At 40.8% G+C, this 20936-nt stretch overlaps 1 protein-coding gene across 4 annotated transcripts in view; it reads right to left on the bottom strand.

Annotated features, from left to right (window-relative positions):
* Nucleotides 1-4165: 4165 nt before the first annotated feature.
* The window catches only part of add3a (adducin 3 (gamma) a), a 104615-nt gene continuing 87844 nt past the window's right edge, over nt 4166-20936 (bottom strand). For 3 of the 4 annotated variants that reach the window (XM_034120366.1, XM_034120367.1, XM_034120365.1), the window contains 7 exons: nt 19940-20113; nt 17928-18182; nt 17400-17504; nt 15716-15802; nt 13622-13745; nt 9619-9711; nt 4166-7000 (listed from right to left, as the gene is read on the bottom strand). In XM_034120366.1, the coding sequence (XP_033976257.1) occupies nt 6750-7000; nt 9619-9711; nt 13622-13745; nt 15716-15802; nt 17400-17504; nt 17928-18182; nt 19940-20113 (1089 nt within the window). In that variant the 3' untranslated portion in view covers nt 4166-6749. The remainder of the gene's footprint in view (nt 7001-9618; nt 9712-13621; nt 13746-15715; nt 15803-17399; nt 17505-17927; nt 18183-19939; nt 20114-20936) is intronic. The other variant, XM_034120368.1, reaches the window with a different exon arrangement.

Here is a 20936-nt window from a genome sequence, read left to right as displayed (position 1 = left end):
TAAATGAAAACCTGACTTGCTTAGCACAAAGTGAACATATTACATCTTCAATAATTTGATGGAGCAGTTGGTCAATTACTGTTACTCCATAAGATAATCAGCTTTTTATTGCTGAAAACTGCTTATATTCACAGTTAGAAACATTACAACAGCTTTACTTTACCACTATAGCAGGTATTTGCAACTACAGGCATTGAGTAGGGTATACCATGGCTCTAGGCTTTGATTCACATAAAACTGCCCTGCTCAAAAGACACATAGTAATGCATGTTGGATAAAAGTGTCCCCACCAAACAGCTATGTGAAACCACATGAAACACAAAGACGGGTAAAGAATCAAACATTGTTTTTCTGTGTCAAGGACATTTAAATCATGGCAAGTCAGCAAGTCACAATCTATCCTTTTCTTCATGCGTCATGTTCTCTCTCACACAGAAAAATACATATTGGAGGAAGATAATGTACCACCAGCTTGTATGACTGTGTCTGTGTGTGTGTGGGTGGTCCCATGGGGTGTGTATCTGTGCCTAGACATAACTGACCCCTTATGTTGTTTATCAGTCCCTAATTCATCCCAGTGGCATCTGGGCATCACAGCAGTCTCTGGTGGAAGTGAACCTTGGAAGAGTGGGGTGTCTGGTCGGGTAGGACGGGGTGGGGCAGTGCGTGTGTGTGTGTGTGTGTGTGTGTGTGTGTGTGTGTGTGTGTGTGTGTGTGTGTGTGTGTGTGTGTGTGTGTGTGTGTGTGTGTGTGTGTGTGTGTGTGTGGGGAGGAGTGTGGGGGTTTCTCTGAGAAGAAAACTATCATGGCTTTCACACTCCGCTAGCAGATCATCCATCTGGACGCAAGTAGGTTCATTGTTTTGACACTCACAGCGTGGTGCTGTCTGGAGAGGAGAAACCTCTCTTCACCTCCTTAATTGTGCTGAACATGATGCTATTGGAGGGTGTGTGTGTTTGTGTGTAATGTAAGTGTGTGTACAGTATGTATGTTGAAGAGCTTGAGTCTAAAATGGGACACTAGTTTCTGGTGATGAAGTCTTAATGTAGGGCAACTTATGAAAACACAAGCCAATAGACAAAATATGAGAAAGTTAGAAAAAGATCTTTACAAATTCGACAACACTCTTAACTGTGTGATCAATACCTTTGCTTGACTTAAAACCAATTGACCGTATACTGTACTTTAACATGTTGGAAATAATAAATACACATATCTTGCATTGTTCTTTTCTGCTATACGGGAAGACACATTTTATTAGATGAAGCTTTATTGAACCATCACAATATCGAAAGGGAACAGTTTTATTTCTTATTTGTCTTTCCATACACCAGAGTCAAAGTCTGAACAATAAACAAATTGAATAACCTCTTAGTCATAACCTTACAGTAGTTATAAGAAGCAGTAATTGAATATCCATCACACTACTGATCAAAGTGCCATCAACAGATTTAATCTTTCCACAAACACAAGACACACGAATCACAAGATTGCTCATGCGCTTTTATTGTTCATATCAGGAAAGTTGCCAAATAAAGTGCTGTACTGTATACTGATATCACATTCACTCACGCCAGGGCAGGATAACAGTGTTGTAAATACTTTATATGGAAGATACACCTAGCAACATGTAAAACAGAAATGAGAAACAGAAACGTCCAGGACATATTCTCCTTTCCCTAACACACTGATGTGTCTCTTATAGTGCCTTAGTGAATCCAATAATTGTTAACATTTGTGTTAAAGTTGACTTTCCCTAAAATACATTATATTGCGATAAAATAAACTTCAGGCATTTCTCAGAGTGTAAACTTTAATATATCGTGTATAATTGTCCTAAAAGGTATGATTTTTGATGATAGTTGTAGACGCTGAGCCGTTTTATTTTCCCTAGGAGAGTACACGCTAAAATTGGCTAAGGTGAGAAAGCATCGTTACTTAAATTTCTAACCCCTTCAAAGAAAAGACATCGTAAGAAGTGATGTACATCTCAAACATCAATAATTGCAGCAACATAGCATCAAAAGGATAAACATTTTGGTGGGAAGATTATTTGAGGACGCTACACGTAAGGGAAGGGACATGTTTGGGGTTAGGAGTAAACACGATTTCATGGCTAATTAGCAGATAAGGAAAGATCAGAGAAAGACATCTCACAGGGACGTTCGCACATAATATCATGAAATTAATTTTGCATATTTTGTTTTGCATCTGAGGATATAAAGGCAGTCAAGGCACATTGGCTGCTAATATACACACACGTCCCAAGTTTCCTGGAACTAGTGGAAAGTCCATGCTCGCTGTGCATCACAGATGGGACAGGTTTCTACCAACAGGAGACGGACGTCCCTGTTGTGGCTGGAAAGAGTGCAGTTGGATATTAAGAGCAGACTCTTTGGCAGTAAAGAGAGCATCTGTGGACACATTAAGGAACGCCAAACAAAAAGTCACACCTACACCTAGAAAACAACTAGAACAGCATAGCCATTGTTGGTGGCTCGCAACCTTTACTTGAACTTTAAATCTGGGGAACTCCACTGATTTTAAACATCAACGTCTGTTTAAAGGTCTTTGGGGATTGCTACTTTGTGTGTGGAAAAAGTTGAATAAAGCCTTTGTTGCACTAAAAGGGAGATATGAAAGATCCGATAAATGTTCTCAAGTGATGTTACTTGAGTAGGCATCCGATCCTAAGTCCCGTCCCCCTTAGTTACAGTTGCAATGTTGGACAAGCTTGAAAAAGGAAACACTAAGAAGCAAACACAAGGTGTACAGTATGCATTTGAGGGAAATATTCAGGGTGATAACTTTCACTAAGGCAACTTTTGTCAGGAGGTTGGACTTTGTGTATATCAAAATAATTACCACCAACAAAGTTACTTCTGTGCTGAACGTAGACTTACAGAGATAATATAAACAAAATAATGTTAGCCTTGAATTCTTCTGGCTAACGATGATTCACATCATCTTAAAAAGATATCAGCAACCGTCATTGGTGATCTGATATTAGGTCCTCTTTATTTAGTGTTGGCTAGCTAGTTAGCTCATGTTTAGCTAACATGAGCTAACTTAATGACGTTAAGTTATCAGCTTGATGTGACAATAAACAATGTAATATGTAGGTCAAGGTTGCGACAACAATGTACTGGAGGTTACATAGTAATCTTAGCTTTGAACATACGTAGCATATCAGTTTAAAAGGAAATGGGAAAGTTGTTTCTGCTGTGACCAAGCTTGCTCTACTGTTATTGGAGCACAGAACGAAAAGGGGTGGAACCTAGAAAGGGCTTACAACTACAAATTTGGAAATAAAGTTAGAAAAAAGTGAGTTTACGACATTAGCTTCTGCTAGCATAACAGGACAACGGACTAAACTCCCTGGGGTAGAGTTGTATTGTGGGTAATAAAGTAGGCACTAGTTAATGTTTGATTTAAATATTTTCTTATATAGGTAAAAACTAACCAGGGATTAGAGAAGTTTCAAATAATATAACTAATTTGGAGTAGTGGTAATTCGTTTTTTTTCCTACACCAGTAAACATTGTGGAGGTCCTCCACTGCTTAACAAATACTAAAGTATACACTCCTTTACAGGGATACAAAATAAAATACAGTATTTCTGTCAATAACAAAATATATTTCATATTGATTGGTACAATTCAGGAGTGAATTTATTTGAGATAATACCTTCTCTTTTTCCTGCCCTCGTTGTTTTCAGAGCAATGCATATCTAAATGTGTCAAGTGTCATTGTGCTCACTCTGCATGTCTGCTCAAGTGCTTCTGTATTTCCTATGCATATGTTATGATCATTGTAACATTTCACTTGTATTGCCATACATTTGCCATGACTTACTGATTCAACTATTCACACAAAAAATATATACTCATTCCCATGAATAGAGGGGGAAAAAGGTTTCCTGCTCATTTAACACTCAAGAACAGTATTTCAGGAAAGATCATTCTATTTGAAGCTCTTCTAAAATACTGTAATATATCATGAATAATTCAGCATTCAGCTTTTAAAACTGTTTACACTTCATATACCTGCTCACTTCATTATAATGGCATAAAGGAACATGAGTGTGTATGGATTGTGTTGAACTTAAAAAGAACGCTTGAGGCATGAGGCAAATTGTGGTGAACAAACATGAATAATGAGCGTCCGTTTCTTAAAATACAGTTTTATTTGTGAATTTACACTGATTAGCAATACATCTAAAAGCAACTCCATTAGATAACCATTTATATAGGATTTTCACAGGTCACAAAATAGCTTGGCTCATTCTGGCATGCCAAAGCAAAGTTTTTTTTTTTTTTTAAACAGAAAAAAGATGGATAGAGAGGCATTAGTAAAGCAAGGTGCAAACAGTCAGAAACAGGAGGTGAAAAATAAAGGGATGCAATGCACATTCAGTTCATCTGGGAGCAATTTATGCTCATAAAATGGTTAATAAAAAAGCCTATTGCTCTCTGCAAACTAAAAGAAGAAAAGATACTACTGCGATACAAATGGAGGATGAAATAGTTTCCAAAAGGAGAGATGGTTTGAGAAAAGAAGACATTTTGAGTGATAAAAACATGGTGCGTTAGTGTCAGGTTTTTCCTCTTTACTACACACACATAAGCACTTCCATTTCCAAACTCACACCTCCTTTCTCTATCTCTCAGTTGTGTGACCTCAGCTCTTTACCCAGAGCCAAAAGCTATCGTTTAACACAGCTAAAGATGTGTCCCTAAACCCTGCCCCCAAATCCAATACTTCACATTGCTAGCTGGGATATTGGTACATCTGGTTAAACTGCGGGGGGAGGAGAATATGTGGCAACCCATCACACTTTGGCTTTGCAGAGTTCAACTGTGGGTCAACTGACAGTTACCACACCAACGTGTTTACAAGAGAAATTACATGAGGGTTTTAGACGCTGAAATGACAAGCGGGCTCGCAGAGCAAGCAATACAAATATAATGTCCACATGACCTCCTTAAAATGTTCCAGTTGCAGGAGGAAATAAACGGAGAATTAAGAGAGGAAACGTAGCTGCTATAAATGCAGCTACAGAAAAAAAGTTTTTGGGAAGCCTGAGGGGTTTCGATGCAGTCACTGGGGTGATTTTAGGGAGGTTTTGTTCGGCTCCTTGACGCCCATGCAGGCAGACGAGAAACGCAACCCTTGTCTCATTATTAAAAAACAATGGTGGAAACAATTATTACAATATGGCTTAAAAAAAACACAAACACACCAAACTAAAAGATGTCACCTCTTTGAACTCCACGACCCCCAATGACTCTCATTTGAGCTGGCTACTGCTGGTAGTTTCCGCACTACACTTCCTGTTTTGTTGAGAAGTAGAGTATCATTCCTCACATGTGACACCAATGAAAGATAATTCTTTCTCCATTTGACTCACTTGCTGGGTCCTGACCTCTCTCTGGCACCGTGCCTCGCTTGCTACTTGCACATCTTTTATCAGAAACTTCACAATTTCCTTCACTGGTGAAACCACCTGCCACTAAATGTGTTATATACCACGAGAAAAGTGCAGCACAATAAAATAAAAAATATATCGTTAAAAATCTATAGCCAACATATCCAGTTTTCATATATCTGTGTTATATAGTAAATTTGTGTACTCTGTACTATTAGAATAACATTTGAGCAATCAGGCATTACTACAGGACATAGTCAGCCGTATAAATTCAGTTCTTGCAAAAAAGAGAAAACATGCGTAACATCTGTAATTCTTTGTAAAAGCTTACAAATGAGTACAAAACAGAGTTGACTAATACCAAATTTGTGTTTGATAAAAAAAGATAACATTTCATGAGATGAAAAACTAGAAAAACAGTGACGCTTTACTAAAATTAGATTGTTTTTCTTTTCTTCCATTTAGTTTGGCAACCCCCCCCAAATAAAAAAAACATTGAGATGAAGAGGAGAAGATATGAAAATGCTACATAAATATTCTGAGATTGTGTCAACGTAGTTGTGCTAAACTGCCAGCCTTCGTCCTCACTATCCACTCTTAAACTCGTCTTCTTGTTCGGCCACAATCAGCTGAAGCTAAAGAAGCTCGGAGAGTGTGAGAGAGTGGAGAGAGCGGAGAGAAAACCTCTCAGTAAATAAATCAACTCAAACCCTGTGGCTGTTTTTTCTGGGACCAGATTTCCAGTGTGACTTCAAATTTCATGCAGCCTCTCAGTTCCCTATTCAGAGTCAGGTGACCAGAAAACAAACCATTAAAAGACCGGAGGAGTCTTAAAAGAAGGTCTAGTTTCAACTTGTGCAGTTTTACAACACAATTTATTTTGTAGCAAGAAATACGCGAGGTGGTTTCAAGTTATATCTTCGGCCTGGGAAACACCACAAGAGGAGCCAGTTATTCAGGATTGAAATCTCCTCAAATGACACCCAAAGGCCTCTGAAGAGGACTGTTAGGGTGCTGCCTAGGTGAAGAGGTTATAGACCCCCAACCTGCTGCAGCTTCAATCTGTGGCACCGCATGCTCATCACAAACTTTCACAAACATTATTGTCTTTTTTGCAGAAGGAGATTTTTCTGTTGCAAACCAATTCCTTTTTTATGTAATCCGTTCTACTGCCTTTTGCACATAAAAGCATTTGTTAAAAATAATACAATTAAAAACATAAGAGGACATTGAAAACGGAGACAAAGTAAAAACACAGACGTTAACAGAACGGCTGCCGCCCCTCTTTCTTCTTCTTCCTCAGACGGCGCTCTGTCTGCTCTCAGGCCTCCGTCTTCTCTTTCTTTTTGTTCTTCTTCAGGAAGGACGGGGTGCGGAACTTCTTCTTCTTCTTGGTGTTGGGCGACTTGGAGGGCGAGCTCTCGGGGGACAGCGCCTCTTTGATCTTCTCGCTCGAGCGCACAGTGATCTCCACGCTCTCCACGCTGGTGGTCAGCTGGCTCACGCGCTTGCACAGATCTTTGTCCACGTCGCCGTGGTCCTCTTTGCCGTTCATAAGGCCCGTGTGGTTGTCTGAGGGGGGAGGGGGGACACAGGTCAGATGAGGACACGGAACAAGAAACGAAGACATGTCAGTTTCACTTATGTCTGCCAGACACGCCCTACAGTATTAACAGGGAGCACACACAACTCATAAATACACTTATGACCTACACTTCATATGACTAATGTGAGTACAAAGTTCTCATGATAGAGTAGACTACAGTATGTGAAAAATAGTGAGATACTAAAAGCTAAATCCAAACTGATGGAATAAATAAAACATTTCCTATGAAATATATTTGTGGTAAATAATATGTTGAGAAATAACAAAAATAAACTAAAACCAGCACGCACAGGCTAAAATAAGTCATAAAAACCTTTAGGGATATGTTGTTATGCAAAGTATAATTTTTGGCTTTCCAGTTTTTGCAATTTCAAATCCTTATCATTCATTTAATCAATTAATTTTATCAGTATATTCAGTAATGAATCCATCAGACAAGGACTGAGCTTGCCAACGTGAACAGCTGTAACAGTTTTAAGAATAAATGACAAACGGCTTGTAAATAATATAATTACAGAATAAAAACAAGCCCAACTTAAAAAAGATAGTCGACCAAATACTCTCCTGCAGTCTCAACTAAAATGCGTTAAAAATAAGTTATAGGCTAAGGACAAAATACTTAAATTAGCATGTTTGCCAACTACTAATGTTTATAACCATGGTCTATCACTATCAAATAAACAATTATTAATAAGCTTCTCCAAGTTATAGTATTTGCAGGAATACTGTGTTGGGTTGCGTTGTATTTTACAGGTCTTCATGTGGTTGTGTGTAACCTCACAATGCTGTGGCTAATGTGAGGCTTTGCTGCATTAAACCCACCGTTACCATCTGAACTGCGCGATGAACTTTTGCTTCACTCGCAAAGACAGGCTGTCCCAGTGCTCTACATATTTAATGACGTGCCTGTGTTAAAATCCAGTGACCTGATAGCCTCTGTCCTCCTTTTATCCTAAAAAAAGTGGCTTAAACCCACTCTCTTAATGAGTGTTATCGTAACAGTCCTGCTAATGTCACATCACTTTCTATATGTGGAGAATGCACAGCAACCGATTGTATTATAAAATGTGAAAACAAAAACGACTGTTATTTTCATCTGAGTAAAAATAAAAAAGCAGACACAATTAACAACAACTCACACAACAATTGACCTGGTTTCAGAACAGCTACAGGCTGACCTCATAGTTGTGGAGTCAGAAAATATGGGTCCCCTGAGCCAGTGTGAGCCGTTGTGGATTAATTGTTACTCATTGTGTGGTTTTGAGTGTTTGTGCTGGGGGGAAGCTGACAGGAAGTCAATCTCAGTGTCATTATTTACAACCTGTGGAGAGGCCGCTGTGATCTTTGTCTCTCTAAGAGGCAAGATACTGGCTTCAAATGTCAGACACAAGAATGTCTGGCTAATAGATATGGGACTGTAGATCTAAATGGCAGCAAGAGACATTCAATACCCAGAAATCATGTGATGTGACATCATAGCAAGCTCATGTTTCCAACCCGGCAGGTCTGTCATGATTTACACTAAAGGCAAGAGAAGAAAATGATCTCGTGCTGATGGGAACTTGTTTAGACAATTTGAGTTGGCAGTGCATAGAAGGACACTCCAACATTCAAGATACACAGTTAGCTAGCTAAAGACTTTGTGATCAATATTTTGTAAATGTTGTTCATCATTAAATCGGTCACACATATTGTAACTATTGAACTCTGTAAAACACTAAATTCGCTATTGTGTGACACCTATGTTTTTTTTAAACGATAACATTTGAATTCTCAATTAAAGCCAATGAGGTCGTAGAAGACTTCTTTTTGCTTAACATCTTAATGCTGAGCATGTCATACCATCACCTGGCTCTTGCTTTATACTTTATGTAAAGACATGAGTGGTATGGATATTCTTTTCTGAATCTTGGCCAAAGTAAATCAATAAAATCAACATTTTCCCAAATTGTAAAACTATTACTTTACAATCAAATCCAGAGGACAAAGAATAAAGCTAACATAGCTATTATGAATTAATGTATGTAAATGTTGTATTGAATTAAAAAGGTGTGGGTTTGGCTTCCACTTCTGAAATGTGACATGTCCCTGAATGCCCCAACAAGGCAGGCAGTTCAAGTAAGGTTAAGACAATCGCTGCTGTAATGAATAATAACTAAGTCCTTACAACTTGATTCTGATATTGTACTGAAACGAATGGAAACGGGTGGATCTGAATCTGTATTTGTGTTCTCAAATGTCAAATGTATAAATATGTGCTTTAAAAACTGTCCTCTGTTATGTTACTCAAGCGAGAAAGTGCTCTAAAGGTTGTTTCATCACTCCTGGTGGGTATGGATGAGTTTTAATGACCAACAGCAGCTATGTATTTAGGATACAAATCTAATTAGGTTTAGAATAGAGTTGATGGGATATTATTGCGGTTTCATTACAGTCGGAGCATTGCATCCTCATAGCACGGATCAGGCATTGCATAGGGAGCTTTTAGTCCATTTCATATTAATTTGCACACACACTTAAACACACACAGCAAGGCACTGAAGATCTTTCTGACACCGTGTCTCTCCCCCTGGGTGAGTTATACCTTCTTTAGCTGGAGTGCTTTGCGGAGACTGGGTGAGAGAGAGAGACTGAGAGAGAGTGGAGCCGTCGTCGGAGGTTAGCTCGTGCTCTCCATCTGCAGGCAGGGGGGAGGGGGTGAGGGAGGGATGAGGGGATTGCAGGGTGGTGTAGAGGATTGAAGTAGCAGGACGACAGCAGGGGTGAGTGGGATGAGAGGTTGGGGAGGGGGATGGAGGGGGATGAAGGGAGAGGGAGGTGAGGGAGTTTGAGAGATTAGTGGTAACACACATGTTAGAATCAGGCCATGCACAGCTGCTTTGACACAACATTTCCAAAAACCGTTGTCTGTTCATCCTCACTCGTTTGTCATGTGATTCTCCTGGTGGCTGTAATATTGTCTTGAGCCTTAAGATCCCACTGATATGCACAGACGCCCGGGCAGGAACCCTAAGGGCTGAGGGTTTTATTTCCAGAGCAGCTAGCTCCCTGTGACACATGCTAACACAAAACCTGCTAACAAAGTGGGTCATGTATTACCGCTTTATTATAAAGCTTTAAAATATGATGCATTATCACTTTTAAAGAGAAGGAGATGAACTATATCAAGAGCTAGGGCTGACTCTTATAGGTGGATGTGATGTTTAGTGATGATATTGTTAACCAAAATAATAATTTTTAACAATCTCTGGTTAAAAATTCACAAAAAAGCTATTTAATTAGTATATAGATTTTCATCACAATATTTGAGTGTATATACGATTTTACAGACATATGCTTTATGTCACTGATTCTCTCCTTATTATTTAGAAAATCTACTTTTTATAGAATTGCGACATTGATTAAACATATGACCCCGATACCCTCTCTCGGGGTAATACAAACTTTCTATGGGCTTAATTTCCTTACTCCTCTAAGGAAACTGTTGTAAAAGATCCACTCCTGCCTCCTGAACTAACTAAGCACTTCTGGACTAAGTTTCTGTATCACTCACATGATAAAATCAGCTTTTAAAACAGCTTCTGTACATCATAGAGTAAATGTTAGAGTCTAGCTCAGCTTTAGCAGCTTCATTAGTTTTAGACACTGATTCGTGTGAATGAATGACATTCCCATATCACTTACCGAACACATTAATTAGCACATTCAGGGTTACACATACAGTTAGCGTCACGGCATATAGAACAGGGTTGCATAACAGCCTGGTGTGTGCATGTTACATCTGATACAGATGTAATGTAACATGCATAAAGTCAAGTTTTGAAGAGTGAACCCAGTTTGAAGTTGTTGCATTTTTTATTAGAGAGTAAGCTGCATGCGTGTTGTCACGTTAAAAAGTACTAAGACCAATAAAAGTGCACCTCAAAGCAGTTATGGCTGCAATATGCTCCTTTATACTTCACCACATGTGCCTAATTGTATTAGATTTGACAATTATACTTAAAAAATGATATACAGGGTGGACTTGACACACCTCATCACAGGCAAAACCTTTGTGTGTGTGTGGTTGTATGTGTGTGTGTCCCAGGCATATATCAGAGCACTACAGACGGTCTCCAGCTTGCACCCAGATTGGCCACCGGGGATTGGTGGGGCTGTGGGGGCAACAGTGTCATAGCAACGGGCTCCGATCATGTGGCGGGTGTGAAGGCCTGCTGTCTGTTCGGTCTGCTATCTTAGTCACACCGGCCTCTCTTACAGTGCATGTGCACACAAACACACATGAGAACTAACACTGTGCTTCATATGCACATAGGGATGATCCATGTAGATGATCCTACACACACACACCAGGAGGGCCTATACTATCTGTTCACTATTGATTTCCCTCTGACTGTCTGAAAGGCAGTGGGACAGAGGGCTAATATGGTTAGCATTGAATATCACACACACACACACACACACACACACACACACACACACACACACACACACACACACACACACACACACACACACACACACACACACACACACACACACACACACACACACACACACACCACACACACACACACACCACACACACACACACACACACACACACACACACACACACACACACACACACACACACACACACACACACACACACACACACACACACACACACACACACACACACACACACACACACACACACACACACACACACACACACACACACACACACACACACACACACACACACACACACAGCCCGCAGGGAACAGCGCTTATGTTAAAAGGTATATAGATGTGTGTGTGTTTGTATGTGATACCTGAGGCAGGCAGTGTGTTAGAATATGGGAGCGTCCCATGGGGTCGCTGCTAAGGCGATAGCGCAACAGGCCCTGATATTATAAAACTCAAAATGTAGAGAAATCAATCTGCAAATCAAAGTTCAAAAAGGACGAGGAGAAGCAGATTTGCCACTTTAAAGAAATCCTGATTTGGTTTCAGGCTCAGTTTGAAATCTGCTCCAGCTGTTTTAGCCGATTATGAGTGCTTGACGTTGTCAGATGGTGCTTGTTAACAACTTTAACAGCTTCAGCAGGCTCACATCTGGAGGAGAGGGTCTCTTCTTTTTCTGCAGTTGAAAGTCTCCCAGACAAATGAAAAAGCTCATGGAGCCGACGATAGTGGGAAGAAGCCTGATACTTGTTAGAGAGAGTTATCTGCCAGATTAAAGAGGAATTGAAGAAACCCGGGGCAGAGCGTTGCTTCTCTCCTCGGTGCCAGCTGGGCCGGGTTAAGTGAACCAAAGTTACAGCACACACCAGGAGATTAAGGAAGGCACTTTTTGTATTTATTGAAAGATTACAGGAGAGATCTATGGGGGCTTGTTTTTAAAATAACCTGTTAATAAATCAGCGTCTAACCTAGTATCCTGGTGTGCGTCGGCACTTTGATATCTTTATATTCACTGAACAGATTTTTTGAGGCTCGTGAAATATCTTGGAAACATTTAATCCTTCTATTGTGTGTGTTTGTGTGTGCCAGGTGTGATTCACATGGGGGGATTGGGCACATAAGGGGGGGGGAACACATCTAGAGTGTGTGTGTGTGTGTGTTTTATCTGATCCGGATGGTTACTAATTCCTTTTCTTTATGGAGGTTATTTTTGACCGGGAACACCATGGGTGTTACAGAGTTGACTAAATCATCCAAAATTCAATGAAAGTGGTGATCAGCAATTTGATATGTTCAAATGTCTACTGTGAAGGATATCATAAAGCCTTAATGCAGTCGAATGTAAAACAAAAAAGTTATGATTGATGAAAATAGTAAATCGGTCAGATTTGACCCGAAGACAACCGGAGGGTTAAATATGATAATTGTACATTTGACAATATTATTTGTTTAAACAAATGCTGTTCGCGTTGAAACCTCAGATGTTGTTTTGAGTTGAGTTGCGATAAAGATACTGTGCCGGCAGTGGGGGATTTTCTCATAGTTTTAAAATTAATTTGACTTACAGTAGACGACCGTAATAGCAGCATTTTGTGAAATGTAAAGAGAAATTAAGGTTAAGATGATGCGTTAAAATCCTACATATAAAAACATAAACGCGGCAAATTGAATTTTCTGCCAAAATATAAACCGATATATTGGCTGATGATATATCAGCAGGGACATCTTTGGGGACAGCAAAGACCGGCTGCTCGCTGAAATCTGGTGACAAATCTCGCTGGCTCTAATCTCTTTCTGCAGCTTTCTAAATTGTGGCTTCACAGATTGATTATTGATTGATTGATTGATTGTTTTAAATCTGCACAATAATCTGTCCTTACAATATCCTTTACATATCGGTAGGGTTGTCTGCTGCTCACAGTCTTTGGCATTGAGTAAAAGTCACTCGACTGTATATTTGTGTGTGTGTGTGTGTGTGTAGTCCATATGTCTCTCAGTGTGACTGGGTTTGGTGTTTTCAAGTTGAGCATGAAATATTTCAGAATAAAATCCACACACTTATAAATATCTGCACTGGTGTGTTTGCGTTTCCATGTATTTCCAAGTGTGTGTTTTGAAGTGTGTGTGTGTCGTACCACTGGGGCCGAGCTGCTTCCTCTCTACGTTCTTGCGGTACTCGTGCAGCTCCTTCTCCGACAGCTCACTGAAGGGGTTTGGAGGCAGGGGAGCCATCTGCTCCTCCTCTGTGGGCACGTATGGCTGAGGGGGAGACAGGGAGAGGGGTGAGAGGGGAACACTCACACACAGAAACCACACACACACACACACACACACACACACACACACACACACACACACACACACACACACACACACACACACACACACACACACACACACACACACACACACACACACACACACACACACACACACACACACACACACACACACACACACACACACACCACACACACCACACACACCACACACACACACACACACACACACACACACACACACACACACACACACACACACACACACACACACACACACACACACACACACACACACACACACACACACACACACACACACACACACACACACACACACACACACACACACACACACACACACACACACACACACACACACACACACACAACACACACACACACCAGGGCAGGAATACATTCATGCACATGCAAAAAAACAGATACTTTTTTTATCTTCTTCTGGAACACAAACACACAGATTTAAACACACCAACACCATCATACACACACATACACGTACTCCCAAAGCCGCACAAACCCACTGTGTCTGAGTGGGTAATTACAACCGAACTCAGGCGGCTCATATAAAGATAGAAGTGTCGACCACATCACTCAGAACTCATGTTATCACTATCTCTGCACAGACTCTCAACCAATTAGTCTGCAGACCAACATCTTTTTAACAGACTGTGGAAACATGAAGACTGTTAAAGCACGACACGTGTACTAGTGCATCATACCATCATACTCACAAAACAAGTCATGCATGCACACCTACAGTACAAAACACATATAACAACATGTCTGCTTAGATTTTTGTGTTCAAATATCTCCTTAAAACATCATGCACAGACATAACATCTCATTTCAAAATCTCACACGCAGGAAAACAACAAGTTCAACTTTGAATAAACAAAAAGGACATTTTGTGAAAATTCTGTGTCAATCATCAAAAATGACATAATGATAAAAACATGCAATGTCTTTCTGTTCTGAACGGGGGGAAAAAGTGTGAACAAAAAAGACACCACTGAAATGGCAAAAATGTAAAAACACTTGTGGATATTTACCAGAAGGTTTATCTGCACCAGATCCTTCAAAAACAAGACACCAACCACAGAACCATCAGCATTGAGAACGTCTAAACTTGTGTCTTTCCTATTTATTTATCACTGTTTATTAAATCTTTCCTGTTAATAGCTATGTACAGTAACACTTCCAACCTACTAGATGTTCCTTGAGCCTTTGCTAAATGTTCTCTCTTGCCTCCTCCTGGTGGCTGAGAGGTGTCATTAGACTGCCTCTGCTCCTGATGTAGATGATTAAACGCACCAAAGGAACGCCGACACAGGTGTTTCCACTTGTGTCCAATCAGCCAGAACAACTGAGAACACCTTTGAGTTATTGCTCAATAAAAAACTAATTAGGGAAATGTGCAGTGTTGCTTTAGTGCAGCAGGGAGCCCGAGTGGTAATCTGCAATAAACCGGTGCCCAAAAAACCGACACATACTGGAGCTCTCTTCTTTTTTTATTTTTTTTCAATTTGCCAGAATCCTTCTACCTACATGTGTAGTGTCAAATATGTCAAAGTCTCTGATTCTGAACAAGATGGAAAGAAACACACTTCAGAACATCAGTAACTTATATGTTATTGCAGCTGTGTGTAATTTGTTAATTCAAATAATGGAAAAATGCCTTAAAAATCCATGAAGATCTCATTTTTGCTGCCAAAGAACTTGCAGTGAACTGATACCCCTTTCAGCAGGAAGCAAAGAAAATCAGTTTGGTTTGTTAAATCAAACAATGCTTATTGTTATTTCTTGTGTTACAGGTCAAGTGTAGACATTCAACAAAACCAGACAAAAACCAGACCAAAATCAGGTTTTAAGGTTAGCAAACAAAGTGTATTTTTGATTTGAAGTTATGAAAATAGAAGAAACCCCTACCCGTCGCGGTTCATCAATGGGGATTCCTGCAAGGTGCTGAGAGCGCGGCCCAGACGTCATCATATCAAACCGGTTCTGCTCTCTGATCTGAGATAGGACAAAACACACAATGACGTCATCAGGAAAAGTTACTAGTGACTTTCTTTGATTTAAAACTGAGGTCAAGACGATTCAGACTTCAAATATAAATGACAGAACAACCTGTATGGTCCAGTGCTCACTGAGGGCCCTTTCACACCCACGTTGTTTTGTGTCTTTCAAATGTTTCGGTTCCATTACATTACATTGCATTTAGCTGACGCTTTTATCCAAAGCGACTTACAATAAGTGCATTCGACCAGGAAGATACAAACTTGAAGAAAACAGAATCATATAAGTACATTCGATTTCATAGAGCCAAAACATTTCAAGTGCTACTCAACTAGCTTTAGATAAGCCAGTCCTTTATTAGTATATAAGTGCTTTGTTAGTAATTCTTTGTTAGTAATTCTATCGCTCGAAGTGGAGTCGAAAGAGATGAGTTTTCAGTCTGCGCCGGAAGATGTCTGCTGTCCTGATGTCAATGGGGAGCTCATTCCACCATTTTGGAGCCAGGATAGCAAACCGACGTGTTTTTGCAGATAGGAACTTGGGTCCCCCTCGCAGTGCGGGTGCAGCGAGCCGTTTGGCTGATGCAGAGCGAAGTGCACGTGCTGGGGTGTATGGTTTAACCATGTCCTGGATGTAGGAAGGGCCAGATCCATTCACAGCATGGTACGCAAATACCATTGTCTTGAAGTGGATTCTAGCAGTTACTGGAAGCCAGTGAAGTGAGCGGAGGAGCGGCGTGGTGTGGGAGAATTTAGGAAGGTTGAAGACCAGACGAGCCGCTGCATTCTGGATGAGCTGAAGAGGTCGGATGGCACATGCAGGTAGACCAGCCAGGAGGGAGATGCAGTAGTCTAGGCGTGAGAGGACGAGAGCCTGGACCAGAAGCTGCGTCGCTTTCTGGGTCGGGAGGGGGCGTATCCTCCTGATGTTGTAAAGAGTGTATCTGCAGCAGCGGGTTGTAGCAGCGATGTTTGCAGTGAAGGACAGGTTGTTATCTAGGGTCACACCCAGATTCCTTGCATTCTGAGTCGGGGAAACAACAGAGGTTGGTTCCAAACCAAAAGTACAGATGTGAAACCTCGTCTGACCCAGAATGCTGAATCTTGGACCTACATAAAGAAGTGGTGTTGTGCTGAAGATAACTGAACCATGACCCACTTTGCATTGAATGTTAAACGTGTCTTGTATGGTTCAGACTTCTGGAACAGTTACAGGAAGTTTCGCCACGCTATCAAATTATAGGGGAAGTGGAGCACATTTTTGAAAAGCTTAGTACAGTAAAGCTGTTTGGTACAGCGAGAGAGAAAGAGACGGTATATGCCCTGCACACAGAGCAGACTGCATGAGGAGAAATGAACACTGTGTTGTTTCAGTTTGTATTTGGGTAAACACTGCATCTCCTCAAAAAAGTCCTGGTGTCGACATGTAAAATAAGGAGGGGAGAGCCTGTCTACACCGCTTACATGGGTTATATATAGATATATATATAGATATATGTCATGTATATTTTTTTACAAGATGTACCAAAAGAAGAATGTTGGTTCGGACTTTCAGATGTGAAAACCTGCTGAGAGAAGAGAGGAGTTTGACTCACTTTGTTCCTCTTCTGCTGCACCTCACTGGGATCTGTGTTGAGAGGGACGAACTGATTGGGGTCCTCGATCCGGATTGGGGTTCCTGTCTCTTCAGCCTTCATCCACTGTGGAAGGGAGGCAGGTGAAAACAAGTAAGATAAACACTATCTGTTCAAAATATAAACCAGCCAAAACTGTAAATATACGTATGAACTCTACTGAGACAATTGATATGAGAACCCATTTATATAACACTTTAATCAAGGCACTAAATAGCTAGAAACATGAACCTGGGCAACTGAATCAAAAATAAATGCAGTTCTTTATTCAGCCAGTAGATGGCGACCTGGTATCAGGTTTTAACCACTCAGGATCAACCAGTCAAAACACTTTCAAGTACAATAAACTGGAGGACAAGTCAGGCTATCATGAATGTAAATAAACAAACCCTTAGGAAAAAGATAAGTCATCAGCTATCTCCAAACCTTTAGAAATGAAAACAATACCTCATGTCTTTCAAATCATCTTACACACACACACACACTCACCGTGGTGGTCCTGCTGTTGTAGCGCTCCTCCCCCCCCTCGACGTTGACCTTGGTGTAGCTGTTGGGCGAGTTGAGCCAGCGCGTCTTCTCCCTCTGCTGCCGCTGCTGCAGGAACTTGAAGGGCAGCCGCGTGGCACAGTCCCCGTCCTCCTCGAACATGAACGCTGTGACCGTGGCGGGGATCTCCACCTCGCTCTTGTGCCTGGGCTTCTCTCGCATGATGGGGTGTCTGTAGGCGTGACCCGTCCTGTAGCCCTGACGCAGGAAACAAGATCACAATTAGTCTGTTTCCTTTCGTATGAGTTTAAAGTTTTGCAATGACCAGGGAAAAAGAATCCAATGGAGGCTAATTCATACATTTGTTCTTTTCTGATGTGTTTATGCAGTCCCCATTTGACCTGTGGTCCATCCTGTTTACACCACGAGAATTATAAATGGTGTTAGATCGTAGCTCACTTCATTATACACGCATAATGATGCATTCAGTGTTTCATTTTTACACCAGAAGGATCAGAAATGAGCATTTGTTCTGTGACGCTTCCTGTAACGCTTGTTGAGCTGCCAGTGTCGCAGTTAGTGAAATGGAAGAGAAAGAGAGAAACAGTGGTGTGACCACAGGGTTCTGGCAGCAGAGGACAGAGTGAGAGAGCCATTTCCTGTCTGACCCTCTCTCTCCATCCCCCCTCCATCATCCCTCTCCTCTTTATTCTCATCTCTCCCTCTCTCTCACACTCCCATTTCTCCCCTCTCTCTCTGTCGCTGAACTCTCACTTGGTCCTGCTGTTCGTCAGAACGTTTTTCCACACTCGGCTTGACAGTGAAGTTCCGTTTAGTCCTTCTCTATTCATGTCAGCACCATTGTCACAGTGGACCTTTTAACTTGAATTGATCCTCCTTCTTTTTATGCAGGCAGTCAGCTGAGCTGTTCTTTTTCCTGCAACATCTTGCCTCACATTCGCCCATTTTCTACACGTTTAATCAGCTCGTCTTTGGGATTTGTAAACCTGTTGCTAGTAAGGGATGTGGAGAGTAGTTAGTGTCATTTCCCCCCCACTCTCTCGTAATTGTTCTGGGTCTTGTACTGAAAACAAGGGCTTATCAGATACAAATGCTGTGATAATGAGGTGTCAGGAAAGATAGGAATGACGCTGGGATGAGCTGTTTAGAGTCTCAAAGTGCTGAGAGGCAGTGACTCAAAAGAGGAAAGAGCAGAAAAACAAAGAAATAAGTGAGATGAAGAGTGTTGGATGTGTAAGAAGGTGACACAAGTAGTGACGAGACTAAGAAAGAGGATAAGAGGAGCTCAGACGGAGAGAGAGTGAAGACATTCACCAATGACCGACAGAGCATCTCTTTGTGGTGATGCAACATTAGAGTGTATAATTGTGTCCTTTAAATTCAATCTCTCCCTCCTCAAGCTGTTTCTGTATTGTGCTTACTTAATGACATGTGTACCCACACATAGCATTAACCCTAACCATTTTCCCTGTATTTTCTGACAATACACTTTACTTTCTGTAGGGGGCGCTCTTTTCCAACTCTGTTCTCCCACAGTGTCCACCACTGCACATTGTATCTACCTAGTCCCTCTTTAGTTGATTTCAATAAATACAAGAGTGATTATTAAAACAAACCCCAAAGGAGTTAACCTGCAGAGGACATGCAAACAATGATGTAATACATTGAAGCAATGCTAATAGGTTGTGTTGCTATTTTCTATTTTGAATGAATGACAAAGCCAAACAGACATTACGTTTAATAAAATTGATACAAAATCAGTTTAAAAGGACTTGTTCTGTATTAAAATGTCTCAAAAGGCCAAATCAGGAAAATAAATCCTCTGAGTATTCTCACTTCTCACTTCATAAAACACACGACAGATGTGAAAATGGTTAATCCAATCAAGTTGCTTAATGACCCTGAGTCATTTGATAATCAAATAAGTGTTATTTTCCTATCAGTGTGTTTGTGTTGAATGTGGGATAGTCTCAGTTTGATGTCTGTGGACTCACCAGGTTATCCAGCATCCTCATCAGAGACTCAAACTCCAGCTCGCCACGCTTCCACTTGTACTGGCCACACATGTTGATATCTGTTGTGGTCACGTCGTGCGTCGATGATTTGTACTTCTGTTGGTCCAGCACTATCAGGTTGTCTACGCTGCCAGCACACGAGATGGCCTTTACCTACAATCACAAAGAGAGGACAATGTCTGTGAGCATCCACTGCGGCTAATAAAATACAAAAAAAGACACCTTTCATAGCATTACATCTGGGGCATGTCATCATCGATTGAAAGGGAGAATATGCAGCATTGCACCAAAATGGGAAACCCCTCAATCTAAAGCTACAGTAGCACCAATGGATATACAGTACATGGCATACAACAAACATGGTGGAGGGATTTATTTATAGAAATTAAGCTGGGCTTGGCAGGATGGATTAATGTTTTCTTTTGCTTGAGCGGGGAGAGTCAATCAGGAGATTTGGTATGCCTGTTACAGCGAGGAACAAAACAACATCTCTAAAATCCTCTGTACAAGTGAACACAGAGACACGCAAGAGTCCATCAGCGCACACACAAACTGTAACAATACCTTTGATACAAGCGACGATACATGATGACATTCCTCATAGCATGTGACAACATGTCTGATAGCTAAACATATCCTGATACAAACTGTAGGTATGTGACACATTATGTTCCTTTGACTAGATTTCAAACGGGATATTATTCAACAATAAATGATATACAAGTGGATATACAGTTAAACTGTCTGTGTTTATGTTGGATGGATTACGTTTGGATTCTTACTGCCACGTTTCAACAATAATGTGTTATTTTAAGCTGACATTTTAACCATTTATCTGTTACCTTAAGCTAGCATTTCAGCTAAACTATCCACACACACTGTTGACAAAAGTACCCCCTAGAGAGAAATTGAACAGCACTCAATAACATATATCTTATATAATAATCATTATTTTCTCATGCCTGGTGCAGACTTC

The sequence above is a fragment of the Trematomus bernacchii genome, unplaced genomic scaffold (genome assembly GCF_902827165.1).
Source record: "Trematomus bernacchii unplaced genomic scaffold, fTreBer1.1, whole genome shotgun sequence".
NCBI lineage: Eukaryota > Metazoa > Chordata > Actinopteri > Perciformes > Nototheniidae > Trematomus > Trematomus bernacchii.
Note: the sequence above shows the minus strand (reverse complement) of the source record. Positions and strands in the feature narration are given on the sequence as shown.